Raw genomic sequence first — 14,024 nt, 5'->3', positions numbered from 1 at the left:
CTTGGATCGAACTTGGCACTTGGGATAAGTGTGAAGCAAGTTGTGGCCTCGTTAAAAACCTTCTCTGGAAAACCCATTTGGGACAAAACCAAGAGTAAGGGAAAAAGAGCACACACAAAGAGCTTGGCCTAGTTGCTAGATTCGTCCAAGAGACTTGCTAGGCAAGTTGATCTTCCATGGTAATGATCATCAGGTTGGTGTGGCATTGCTCCGGGATGAATGGCCACATATCCTCACTTGATGCTTGTTTCTCCTTAACCGGTTCTGCATCCTTTAGTTCATCTTGCTTCAAGCTTGGTTCACCAGCCAGTTTAACCTGTCCAAGATCAGAAGCAAGTATCATGCTCTCATTAAATTTATGTTGAAGTACCTTAGCTCTTTGTCTAGTGATAGCTCCCTTGAATACGGTTGGTACTGGCACTTCTTGGACTGTCTCTGATTTGGTTATGTTGCTGATCATGTCCTGGATATCAGGTTCAGTTAAGTCTGGTTCCGGCTCTGGTTGAATATCCTCATCAGCCAGGGTCTTCCGAGGATTGCGTTGAACGGGGCTGGACGGTCTATAACGATGAATTCGACGATTTTCTTGACTTCTCCGGCGGTTACTGTGAGTTCGATTGATCTGAGGGAGTAAGTAGTTTCTCCTGCGAATCCGATTAGTGGGGTCTGTTCTTGTTTAAAGAGGCCCTTGGTGAATCTCATTTTTTTGAACACGTCATAAAAGAGGATGTCAAGCGAGCTTCTTGTATCGATCATGACCCGAGAGAGTTTGCAACCGCCGACGTCGAGTCGTATTATGAAGCATCGTCGTGCGGTTTGTCAAGATCTACTGTTTCATTTTCGTCGAAGGTTATTTCGTGGTCTTGGGACCTGATAAGGGCTCTTTGATTCCTACGTTGTTCTCGGCTTTTCGTTGGTATGCTTTGATCGAGTTAACCGAGTTGCAGAACTTAGAGCCTCCGTAGATAAAGTTGATTCGTTTTTTTTTGTCATGAGCCGGGCAATTCCACTTTTTGGTGGGTGCCAGTTGGTAGTGTGTCTGTCCCCCAGACTGGTTGCGATTAAGATTTTGCGTTTTGTCTTTTTTTTCCGAATTTGTGGGGCAATCGGTCTTTTTAGTAGTTCTTAGATTTTGGCCATCCTATGCTTTCGCTTGAAGTTGGAGATTTCCCTGAAGGGAGATTTCACATTTGGATTGTATTGAAGAACACTAGATGGAGGGGAGGCTTTGTCGAGGTTCTCTAACGTGCGGATTGCTACCGTGATATCGATGCAGACTTTTCCTGCGGTATGTCCTTCGATTTCTTCAGGGATATCATTTTTTGTCCCCATGAAATCATGTCGATTCTTTTCTTTGGTGCTGGGGGCGGAGAACTAGGTGATTCTAGCTCGGTTTTCCTACCTCTTTTATTCGAAGAGCCTTTCACTTTTTGATTGGCTTTCGGCGTTGTTGGCGCTTCTTCTTCCTCTTTGGTATCTTTGTTGGTCTCTTTATTTTTACTTTGACTGCAAAGTGTTGGTTGACATTCTTCGGTTGAATGACCCTTACGGTTATGGAAGCACAAAATTTGTTGAGATCGTACGTCGATGATTTGTTTTGCGGCAAATTGTTTATCGCATAGGAGTGCTGCCCTTTGATCGCTGGTTCTTTAGGAGCATTAGTCTTCTTGGCGACGTTATTTTTGTTTGCGTTGTATTGTTCTTTTAAAGCTGTGACTTCTTCCTCGTGGGTTGTGAAGTAGGAGGCTCGGTGTCGGGCGTCGTCCAACGAGATGGGTTCTCGCACTGCCAGCTCTTCTCTGAATTTGGACGAGAACCAGACGCCGTTCTTTAGTGCTGCTAAGGCTACAACTTCGTTCGGATGTGAAATTTTGGCTATGATTTCTCTGAACTTGTTTATGTATGCTCTTAGCGGTTCGAAGGGTGCTTCTTTGAGAATCCAGAGGTCTGCCTCGGTAATCCTTGTTTCTATGTAAACCGAGTATTGTTTGAGTAAAGTACACACAACCTGGGTGAAGTTGTCGATTGAGTTTTTTCTAGGCCAGTGAACCATTCAAGAGCAGCCCCGGTGAGATTTTTGGCAAAGAAGCGGCAATAACCGGCCTCCTTTTCATTGTCATTGAGATGTGCTCTCGACATCGCTAGTCGGAAGGCTCGTACGTTACCTTTTGGGTCTGTGTCCCCCGCGTATTCTGGGAATTTCAGCTTTCCCACATGGTGTAGCCTCACGCTGGCAATTAGGTTCGTGAATGGAGTCCTTCTTGTCTCTTCGATGACCATATCTTTATCCGGGGCAGAGCTGGTCACCATATGTACGATAGGGAGTATTCATTTGAGCTCGGCATCGTTTCTTTTGATATAGTTCTGGAACGTTCCGTTTTCGTTCGGGATCCTCAGGTCTTCTCTTTGAGGATCCGCTTTGATGGGTCTGCGGGGGTTGTAACCTCGAGCTTGCCCTGTTGGGTCATTGAACCCCATTTGCTGAAAGGTTCTTGTAGTTGGTGGAGTTTGATTCTCGGGGGTTAAGTGGACCAGTGGTGGAATTCGCGTTCTTGGCTCCCCAGGTCTCTCCGTGTATTCATTTTTCGATTGGATCGGAGTATTCTTTGACCTCGTAGCCCCGTATCTATTTCGTCCAGCCCGCTGTAACTTAAGCTTCGTTGTGCCATGCCCTGTTGCGGGGGTCGTTGTAAGCTCTCTCCCATGTAGCACCCGGCTTGGGCGCTTGGGATCTCTGGAATGTTGAAGGCTCCGGTACTTTTGGGGATTCAGCGTTTTCCTTAACGGATCAGACGGCGGTTTGTTTTTTTATCGGGCGTTAGCTCGGTGCTCCGCAAGTTCTCGTTCAGCCTGATCCAGTCGGTTAGCGATGGTTTGATAGGCGACCTTTTGGTTGCGAGTTTCATCGATTAATGATGAGACTATTCCTCGGAGCTCGGTCACTTCTTCCCGAGTCTGGGCTAGGGGGTCGGAGATATCGGCCTAGCTAACTGAGGTCGGGTTAGGTCGTCAGCGACCTGCCTTTCTCCGGTGCAATTCCAGACCCGAGCTCTGGTTCGGTCTGGGATCGAGGTTTAGTCTGGAACCGAGGTGCGATCTGATGGTGATGATTGATCGTGGCCCGATGCTCGGTCCTGGTTCGAGGCACCGATTGGAGGGATTCGTTGTGTCTTGGTTATTCCGGCCGTCCCACCGGTATTCGTTGGTCCAGTGGGTAAGGTTTCAGTTCTCGAATCGGATCCAACGGGATCGACGTTTTCGACTTCTGATGGCGTGGTTCTGATGGTTTGATTAGAATCCATAATCGCGCTTAGGAAACTTAGATCGGTTTTCTTAGCAAATATGTTTCTCGTTTATCTTCCCCACAGTCGGCGCCAAAATGTCGATCCTAAAATATACACTAAGTATTTGATAATGATCGAGAGTTTAATCTAGGGAAGATAAGATGATGTAGGTAACGATATCTTTAGAACACAACGATATAATCAGATTCCGGTAGGTCAAGATGGATTTATTGATGAATAAGATTGAATACAACAAATTAGACGAGCTCGAATGTTACAAAAGAGATCTACAAGACAAAAGACTTAAAGCTAGGTGAAAATAAGGTCGATGTATGGGTGTAACTCTCTCTACGGTTTTCAACGTGTCATTTTCTCTGTTTTTCGATCTCTTCTTATAGCGGGTTGACTCCGCGATCTCTGCAACCGTTCCGTTATCTTCAGCTCCTTGAATCGATCTCTTCCTGCTTGTCAGAGTTGGGCTTCTTCGTTGGTCGCGTTGGCCCAAATCATTCAAGACCAACTACCTAATTGACCGAAATTGGGTCCAACAAATATCATATAACTTAAATAAATTTAAATATTTCGAATATATTTTTGGGTGATGCAGTTCTATCGGGATAATACGATAATTTTAAATATCTCAGATAAAAAGTAATAGGGTAATCTATCTTTTGGGTTGTTCGGTTATAAGCAGTATTTTTTAGAATATTTGATAATCTTAAAACTAAAGATAATTAATATTTTAAAGTATATAAACTGTATTTAAGATATTTTGGTACCCATTCGATTCTCAGTTTGGTTTCGATTAGGTTTCGGTTTTTCCGTTTCAACGATATAGGAACCATTAAAATATTTGTGAACATTGGTTTGGTTTTGGATTTTGTTTTGTGTTGTTTCAGTTCGGTTTTCTGTTATCAATTTATATGCCAAGACTTAAATATGTTTATACCATCTGTCTTGTATGTGATAAATAATAGATTTTTAAACTTATTTTTAATAATAAATCTATATATCAATACTGTTATTATATAAAATTCTTTGGAAGTATCCAGTTAATAATAATATAATATTTTGAGTATTTTGATGTTTATTAGTATGAAAGTTTATTAGATTTCATTCATAATATATGAATAAAAATATTACTATGTAAAATATATGTTGAAAATATTTAGTGATTAGTGAGAATTCGGTCGGATATTTATAACACCCCGAACACCCACGGCTAATGGGCCACCCATGCCCACTCTCTTGTTTACTGACCTTGCAATCACCACCCGATCTTTTTCTGTGTTTTGGCCTCACTCGCACGGTATCGCGAATAACATCCCGATAGGTTACCCATCCTTCTACTACTCCAGCTCAAGCACGCTTAATTCTGAAGTTCTAAACGGATGTGTGGCGGAAAAGGTAAGTCAACTTTGGTGACATAGGTAGCCAAATCAATTCTCTTAAACATTTTCCAACATATCACAACTTGGGATGTTACAATTTACCCCCTCTCAAAAAACACAACGTCCTCGTTGCGCCCCATGACAGGTCTCAAGACGCCTCTCAGGTCAGAACTGAGATGGCTAACCAGCTCTGATACCATTTGTAACGCCCCGACCGTCCACGGCTAATGAGCCACCCACGTCTGCTCTCTTGGCCCGTGGGCCCCATCCCATCCAACGGTCGGTCCGTTAATTTTCCAAGGTCCAAAAGTATTGTTTACTGACCCTGCAATCACGACCCGACCTTTCCCCGTGCTTTGGCCTCACTTGCACGGTATCGCGAATCACTTCCCGATAGGTCACCCATCTTTTCACTACTCCAGACCAAGCACACTTAACTCTAGAGTTCTAAACGGATGTGTGACGGAAAAGGTAACTCAACTTTGGTGACATAGGTAGTCAAATCAATTCTCTTAAACTTTTTCCACATATCACAACTCGGGATGTTACAATATTCTTAAAGGTGCTACATATTTTTTAGTTTCCATAATCTTTATTAAAACAATATTCAAATTTTAATATTAAAAATCTCAATCTGGAATTTCTCGCACGGTATCGCGAATCACTTCCCGATAGGTCACCCATCTTTTCACTACTCCAGACCAAGCACACTTAACTCTAGAGTTCTAAACGGATGTGTGACGGAAAAGGTAACTCAACTTTGGTGACATAGGTAGTCAAATCAATTCTCTTAAACTTTTTTCACATATCACAACTCGGGATGTTACAATATTCTTAAAGGTGCTACATATTTTTTAGTTTCCATAATCTTTATTAAAACAATATTCAAATTTTAATATTAAAAATCCCAATCTGGAATTTCTCTCATTTATTTTCTCCCAGTTATTTAAAATAAATTCAAATTGTAGATTTGATCAAGATTTGATCACATTTATTTTTCAACTAACCTGATTATGTTTAAATTAAAAGTTTGAAAATCACTTTTGTATTTAGATCTTTCTCTATGAAAAAAAAACTTTTTGCAAATATGACTCAAAATTCAAAGTCAAACACAAAATTAACCTATGACTTTTTAGAACTTTCATTGCCATATTCATCCCAAAAGTTCAGATTATTTACAAAAATGCTATTATTATTTTTTTTCGAAAGTAAGTTTTTTACTCTCTCATCCTCATCTTCTTCAAGTATTTACAATATTTTCATTGCTATGAATACATAAACCACCATGAACAACCAATTTGAAGCTCTTAATGCACCTAAAAATCGATTTTTGACTCCTTCAATCTCATTTCTTATGAACTAATAACAATATCTATTTCACTTTCTCTCTATATTCATCCAAAAAATCCGAGATTTTGATTATAAAATTTTTAAGGTTCATAGAACCATTCAAGCTCATGCTTCATGGTCATTAACAAGTAGATTGCTTTGGTGGTGAAGTATTGTATGGTTGGAGAAGCTAAACAAGTTATCTCACTAGTTAAAGCTATCAAATCAATTTTTTTCAGATCTGTCCGACGAGAAGACTTACACGGAAGTCTTCTGGTCAACACATAGGTTAGTTTCGCAATTGACTTTATGTGTGTCTTTTAGAGATGACTTCTTTGGAAGTCTTCCGGTTTTCCTTGTTTTCAAAAAATTATAAAAGACTTCCCCATAAATCATCTAGGATAAACAAGTTAGTTTTGCATTTGACCGGATTGTGTCAGAAATTTGACTTCTCCTAGACGACTTACACGGAGTCGTCCAACAGAAAAATAAAAATTAAATATTTAATTTTTACTAGACGAATTTCAAGTAAGTCGTTGCAGGTTACTTTTGCAATTGAAAAATAAAACTTAAATATTTAATTTTATCCGGACGATTTTCATGTAAGTCTTCCGGTGGATGACTTCTATGTAAGTCTTACGGTAAACGACTTACACTACCTGAGAAGTGCTTGGTTCCCAGACGAGATATATGTTGCAAAAAACTCAGATAGTCCACCTTCTTCACGGTCCTTACAGGCGGATTGATCTCGACCACCTCTGCCGTTTCCACAGCTGGACCATCGGCGACAGGTGTAGCCGTAGCCACTGGTGTAGCTTGACCAACTGATGAGTTCACCAATAGTGTGAACAGATGAGTCATAGCAACCACCTGGTTACCCATCACCTTCATGGCCTCTAACATGTCCTTCATGAACAGTGCTGCGGCCTGCTTAGCTGTACCATCGGCCGCTACCTCTTGTCGGTCACCATCACGGTTAGCATTTGAGGATTCTACTTCCTCTTCACCCTCCTGATGCTGTTGACCTTCCTCATTTCCCTGATGTGTCCCAGTAAGGTTAGCCGGATCAGTCGGTAACTCACCCCCGGTGTTAGCCACAACCGGATTGGTTGGTAACCCGGTCGGATTAGTCCCATCTGCAGCTACCTGACTGGACTGACCAGCCGCTTCCTTAATTTTCCGAGATCTTCCTGATTTGCTTTTTCCACCCTAAGGATTCCAGACAATTTTAGTATAGAAACATAACATAAGAAAACACAACAATCCCTAGACTAAGCAATCGTGATACCTCACCATGAGACTTCAATCAGTTGGCTGCGCGTGTGAACTACCATAACCCAAACTATCCTAGAATCAAGCATGCTCTGATACCAACTTGTAAGACCCGTTCCTCGCCTTTCGTCCCAACTGAACTCTAAATCTTACTTTCAGACATTTTCCCTTGTTTGATTCATTTTCAAGTCTATTATTTACTAAGTCATATTCTCATATGAGGTTCATAAACAATTGACCAAATAGTAAACAGAAACATAGGGTAAATCATTTATGTTAATAATTAAAATGAGATTTGATACATAAGTTGCAATGTGTCTTATCAGTTATATAAGCTTTTATGAGTTCATTCCTAACACGATCTACCCACATGCTACAGCCTCTCACTCATAGAGTCTTCACGGCTCCTTGGCTTTACCACGATCAGCCTCGTTTCCTGAAACCACAATCCATCACATAAGTACAATCAGATAGCCTAACAATTGATTCTAGCAATGTATGGTTTGGTTCAACTTCCTAATCATAAACATCTATCAAGACAACTATAGATCAAATGGCTAAGCCTTAGACTAAGTCCCAGCCAAGCCCAAACGATCTCAATCCAACCATAGCCGGATCGTCCATAGACCCGTCTAACCGTCCGGTTAAGATCTAGGTGCGATCGGCCATTTTTAAGTCTGGTCCAAAGGCTCACATACCTTCTTACCTAATCCGGCCCAAGGCCTGGATCCATACAACCAAGTAAGACCCAAGCCCAAACCAGATTGCCTTGCAACCTATCAGACCTTGCGACACAACACTCCGGTTAAACGAACCGTCCGACTATGAAGCCGCGGATGTCCACTTGGTTCAGCCAAAGCCTGGAACCAATGGCATCGTTTAGAATCACACCCTTTGGAAACTTGTACCCTTTGGACACACGTGCCTCTTGGCAACACATGACTTTTGGCATCTCGCACTCATTCAGGTGTTCCAACCGTTTGACCTAACCGTCTGTATGGACTGTATGGTCCGTGTGTGTGTCCGGCCTATGGCCAAATGACCACGCCTTAACCTACACAAGTCATGAAACATTGTGACTGTTCAGGAAAGGGTTGCAACCGTTCATATCAGAACTGAACCACCCCTATCCAATCGGATCACCTGAGGCCGATCAGACCATGCACGTGCCTAACTCGTCGGTTATGGACCGCGACCACATTACTAAACCAGAACCATGGTTATAACCAATATCAACACATCAACAAGGCCACACCAATATGCAGAAAGTATTATAAGAAGAAATCGATGAGAATAATAAGAAGAATAGGACATAATCCAACCGCCCATGACTAGACTGGTTCGGACTGTCCGATTGTCTTAGCCGATGGGTCGGTGGTTACTCCACTAACCTTAGATGATTGAACCACGGGGTTGGAGTCCTTCTCCAGACCTTTCTATTTGCCTCCGGTGTCCATAACAACACGGCCTCCTCTTTCTTTAATTCTTCTCCTTGCCGAAGATAGTAAACCACCACAACCGAGCCTTTTTTGGCCGATCTCTCTCTCTCTCTCTCTCTCTCTCTCTCTCTCTCTCTCTCTCTTTCTATTTGGCCTTTGCCTTTTATTTCTCATGAAACTGATGTCTAGAATGGACAGAGAGGGCCTATAGTTATAGAGAATGGGTGGCCAGGACTTGACACACGAACAGTACAACTTGCTAAGCAAATGGGTATGACTTGACCAAAAGGTTGCAACCTTTGCTACTTGCACCCCCAACGCCCATAACTGCCCTTTCTTGGATTGGTCCTGAGCCCAAAGAGGTACCCAGCCTCTCTGGGCATAGCCCACGGTCTTGCCGAAAGACCCATCATCCCTAGCCCAGATGGCTGACCAATCAGCCCACCACCAGCCCGGACCCGGTCAAACTGCCCGAGATCCGAACACTCCGTCCAGCTGAGTTGAGCTGACTCCCACCTGACCCAGCTGGGTGAGCTAGTATTCCAGATGGTTGAGCTGACATAACTTGGAACGAGCTAGGCTGACCTTGAACGAGCTTCGTCCAACTTGATCGAGCTTCCTGAATGCATCGCCCAACTACCGTCTAGCTTGTCCAGCTGACTTATCCTTGTTTCTTATTTGTTTGGTTAAGTCTCAGTATCATGACGTCCTTAACCTTCTATCTTGGCCATGGAACGCTTGCCTTAAGGTCCTAAGACCGGCTGGTACGTTTTCTCGAACCATGGCCCATCTCGATGATTCTATCTAGGATCGCAGATGTTACATAGTTGGCCAAGATATCAAAGTACACAATCATGTCTAGAATAGATAGATCTCTTACAAACTGTGAATGGTTAGAGATGTAGCCACTACCCCTAAGCTTATGTATCCTATATCCCTTGATAGGATCAGACCACAGACTTTTGCCTTTAAATACTGAAAATTCGAAATGGAAGAGAACTAACCTATTTAGATATGATAGTCAATGGAGGCTATTTCTGAGTTAAAACAGGTGAGTGAACAAGTCTAGAACCAAGAATGTTCCGATTAAAAGATACACAATTGATTTAATAATATTATATGCAGAATATCTTTTTAGTGTAAGATTTGGTGTAATGGGTTGGAGACACCAAGAAAATTGGTGTCAAAATTGCACCAAAATAATGTAATTTTTACATCAAAAATGGTGTAATGGACTTACATCCTACAATCCATTTTCCTATTTTATATATGTTTATCGTCATTGCTAAATTATTCTTTGATCTTTTTTTTATATTTCTTCTCTTGTAGGAGTGATTTGATTATATATTAATAGCTCCGGCCGGCTTCTTTCTACCAAAGAGAAAAAGGGTGGTAAAACAAATTTAGAAACCTATTCTATAATTAAGTTTTCATAAATTAAGCATTCTTGTATTTAAGACCTGTGAAACTAATTTTAAATAACAAACCAATGATTTACCTTTTACTTTCAGTCTAAAAATAACAATGGGTTTCTAATATAAAACAAACTCGGTACGCCACAAAAATAGTTGTCTTCTTCTCAAACATATCTCAACTTATTGTTTGAAATTAAAAAGAAGAGACCACCAAACAAAAACAAAAATGGCGTCCAAAGCCATCTTCTTCTCTTTCTTAGTCGTCTCCACCGTGTGTTTGTTCTCTCTCGCCGGTTTTGCCGCCGCTGATGCTGACGATTTTGACCTTTTCCAGATTCAAGGATCTGTTTACTGTGACACTTGCCGTGTCCAATTCGTTACCCGTCTCAGCAAATTCCTCGAAGGTAAATTAAATTTAAAATAAGTATCATACAAATAAATTATGAATACGTGAATATATGTATTTAAGCCTCTAATCCAAAAACATCAAATACACGTTTGATAAACGAAATGGTTTGAGACGACTATGTGTGTGCGCTCTCTATCTTGCATAATATAAGAATGCATGCAACGTCTTACAATAACCATATCGGTTTCTGAATCCGAAGGAGTAGTCTGACCACAGTTACTAGATCAATCTTATAATATGTTCAAACAAATAGTTAATTTTATTTAAGCGCTAATCTCTAATCATGCACAAAATAGCTAGATTCAGAATCGAACCGCAACTATATTTGTTTTAAAATTACATGTTCCAAATATCTTATACATCGGTTTCACGCGTATCTTTTGAGCATTCCCAATGAAGAGCTTTCAAAATGTGATTCTTAACCGACATATATATATAGTGGTAGTATTTAATTGCGGTTATTTCAACATACTATTCGTATTTTATAGTAATAGTTATGCATTGTTGCCATTTGAAGGTTTTGAACTAGTCTATATCTCTTTCATATTGTTTTATATTAATAAGACATGAAACCAATATAGCCTTAACAATTCCAAACCATTCATGGTACTTAAATCAAGTGCATAGGCAAGTGAAAGTGAGGGGAAATCGGCCAATTCACTTTCTCATACTTTGGACTAATTTATGCCTCTTTTGTTTTGTTTTCGTGTTTGTGAAGGTGCGAAAGTGAAGTTGGAGTGCAGGAGCAGAACAAACGGAACCCTAACGTTGACTAAAGAAGCCGTTACCGACAAATCAGGAAGCTACAAGATGGAAGTAACCGGTGACCACGAAGAAGAAGTTTGCGAGCTCGTGTTGGTCCAATCACCAGACAGTGGTTGCAGTGACGTCAGCAAAGAGGCCTACTTACGTAACGCCGCTAAGATCAGTTTAACCGCGAATGACGGAATCGTCTCTCACGAGACTCGTATCGTTAACCCTCTCGGTTTCATGGTTAAGACGCCGTTAGCTGATTGTCCCGCCGCTTTCAAGGAGCTCGGTATTGTCCCTGACGTCACCTTTTAAGCGAAGAAAGAAAATATATTACATGAGAGATATTAATTAATTTCTACTTGCTTGATCTTAAAGGGGTTTCCGTCAAGTTTATCAATGATTTATTATCATGAATGAATTAATATCTTCATCATTTATTGAGGTTAATTTTTTGCTTTTTGTTTTTGTTTAATTTGAATTGTGAGGGGAACAAAAACCATGTGTTAAAACATATATCAACATATAATAAATTTAAATTTGAACAAAGATATTTAGGTTTACACATACATTGACCATGTTTCCATCAGTCAAATGATAACTGATGCTTATGTGGATTTAACGAGTGCTTACATGATATTTATTTTTTAATTAATTAATAAAAAAAAGAAAAAATATTTTTAAATATGTAGAGGGGGGGGGGCGTCAAACCCGGGTACAAATCATATTTAACCATATGCTCAACCACTGTGCTAAACCAAATTATTAGTTTTATTATCTGTTGTATCTGTTTTATATGTACTATGTTTTATTTAGATATTTACATCTTCCTATGTATTTTGTCATCATCCAAACAAAACATGAAAAACATAATCCCTACATCATCTAAATATGTTTGTATTTCTTGTTATGAGTTTTTAATTATCTAGAACAAGTTCCAAAATATATACAAATACTAAGTAATTGTGTTTAATTAACTTAATTATTATTGTGTTTAAAAAAAATAAAGTTTCAAGATAAAACATTTATAAATCAAAAGGCATTTTCGAAACTTAAAAATAAAATATGAAAAAATCAAAAAAATTATTATAACAAGTTTGAATTAGAAAACATATAATTCAAAACTATTTAAAATATATTTCTTTATAATAAACTTTTATATTTTTTTTTCATATTTTATTTTTAAGTTTCTAAAATTCCTTTTGATCTTTAAATTTTTATCTTGAAATTATTTAAAAAATTAACAAAATAACAATAATTAAGTTAATTAAACACAATTACTTAGAATTTATATTTTATGGAACTAATTCTAGATAGTTTAAAACTCATAAGAAGGAATATGGACATATTTAGATGATGTAGGAATTATGTTTTTCTTATTTTGTTTGGGTGATGACAAAATACAGAGAAAGATGAAAATATCTAAATAAAACATATTACATATAAAAGAGACACAATAGATAATAAAACTAATAATCTGGTTTGGCATAGTTGTTAAGCTTAGGATTAGATATCATCCAAACCTGGTTTCGACATCCCCATCTACAGATTTATAAATGATATATTTTTATTAATTAATAAAAATGTAAATGCCATGTAAGTATCGTTAAATCCACATAAGCATTTTTTATCCGTTTGACTAACAGAGACATGGTCAATGTAGGTACAAACGTAAATATCTATGTTGTGTATGAAATTCAAATGTATTATGTGTTGATGTATGGCTTAATACAAGGTCCATGTGTATGTACTGATCGGGATCGCGGCCTTCCGTTAATGTATGAATTGGTTGATTTCCTGAATGGTGAGCCATACTTGTATTGTTATACAATGATGAGGAAATTATCATTTATTATTACAAAAACTGCACTTTACTAGCCTGTGTGGCTGTAATAGTTGTCTCAAATCATTTATATATATGTAGTTGTCTGAAATCTAATTTAGATTTGAGTTCCATTCTTAGCAAAAACAAAAAAAAAATTTTGAATTGATACACAATTAGGAACTAGATTTGTTATCTTTCACAAGGGATAAGAACTTGTGTTAAAACCAGCTACTTGATGTTCGTCTGGTCACTATAAAAGAATTTACATTTTTTTTATCCTCCAAAATTTAGTTGGTTAATATATAGATTATTTTAGTCTTCGTAGTACTAAGAAAAAATATGTGTAGAGCATCTTGTCTCACTTCCGAAACTATTTTAAGTCTTGTAAATTTAAGAGTGAATTGGCTCAATATACCTAGAATAAGCTCATATTAGCAAAGTATACATAAAGTGACAGTATCGATCCACACCATATCCATTCGGAAATAAACGGACGAATTTGCTCTCGACATATGGAGCTATGGCAGGTTTGTACTCTGCCGCAGCAGGTAGCCGAAAAACGTGTCAGGCGAGTATCGTGGCGTTCGTGGTCGTAGGTTTCCAGCTGTTCACTTTTTCTCTACTCATTCATATTGGACTTAGATAAATATAACTTATGAAGAAAAACTAATGGAGAAAAATAATTAACAATATAGTTATAACAATATAAAAAAGATTACTAGAATAAACTATCTCTCTACACAAAGACCAAACAAACTATCTCTCCACCACGATATAGCAATATGACTAACTCATTTCTATATGATATTTATAATTTTGCCAAAAATATATGTCCCGCAAATTTCTCTTCATTAGTCTTAATTTACATATGAAAAAGAATATATTTAGGGATCTTCCAATCCGTCTAACA

The 14,024-nt window shown here is 38.8% G+C and overlaps 1 protein-coding gene across 1 annotated transcript; it reads left to right on the top strand.

The window, feature by feature from the left end:
- Positions 1–10,279: 10,279 nt before the first annotated feature.
- On the top strand, positions 10,280–11,803 carry LOC103853656 (pollen-specific protein-like At4g18596). Its single transcript, XM_009130566.3, has 2 exons — positions 10,280–10,534; positions 11,258–11,803. The coding sequence occupies exons 1-2, from the start codon at positions 10,357–10,359 to the stop codon at positions 11,602–11,604; spliced, it is 525 nt and encodes a 174-aa protein (XP_009128814.1). The 5' UTR covers positions 10,280–10,356; the 3' UTR covers positions 11,605–11,803.
- The last annotated feature ends 2,221 nt before the right edge of the window (positions 11,804–14,024 follow it).

Source organism: Brassica rapa, chromosome A02, assembly GCF_000309985.2.
Source record: "Brassica rapa cultivar Chiifu-401-42 chromosome A02, CAAS_Brap_v3.01, whole genome shotgun sequence".
NCBI lineage: Eukaryota > Viridiplantae > Streptophyta > Magnoliopsida > Brassicales > Brassicaceae > Brassica > Brassica rapa.
The sequence above is the reverse complement of the archived record's forward strand: the minus strand, read 5'-3'. Positions and strand labels throughout refer to the sequence as shown.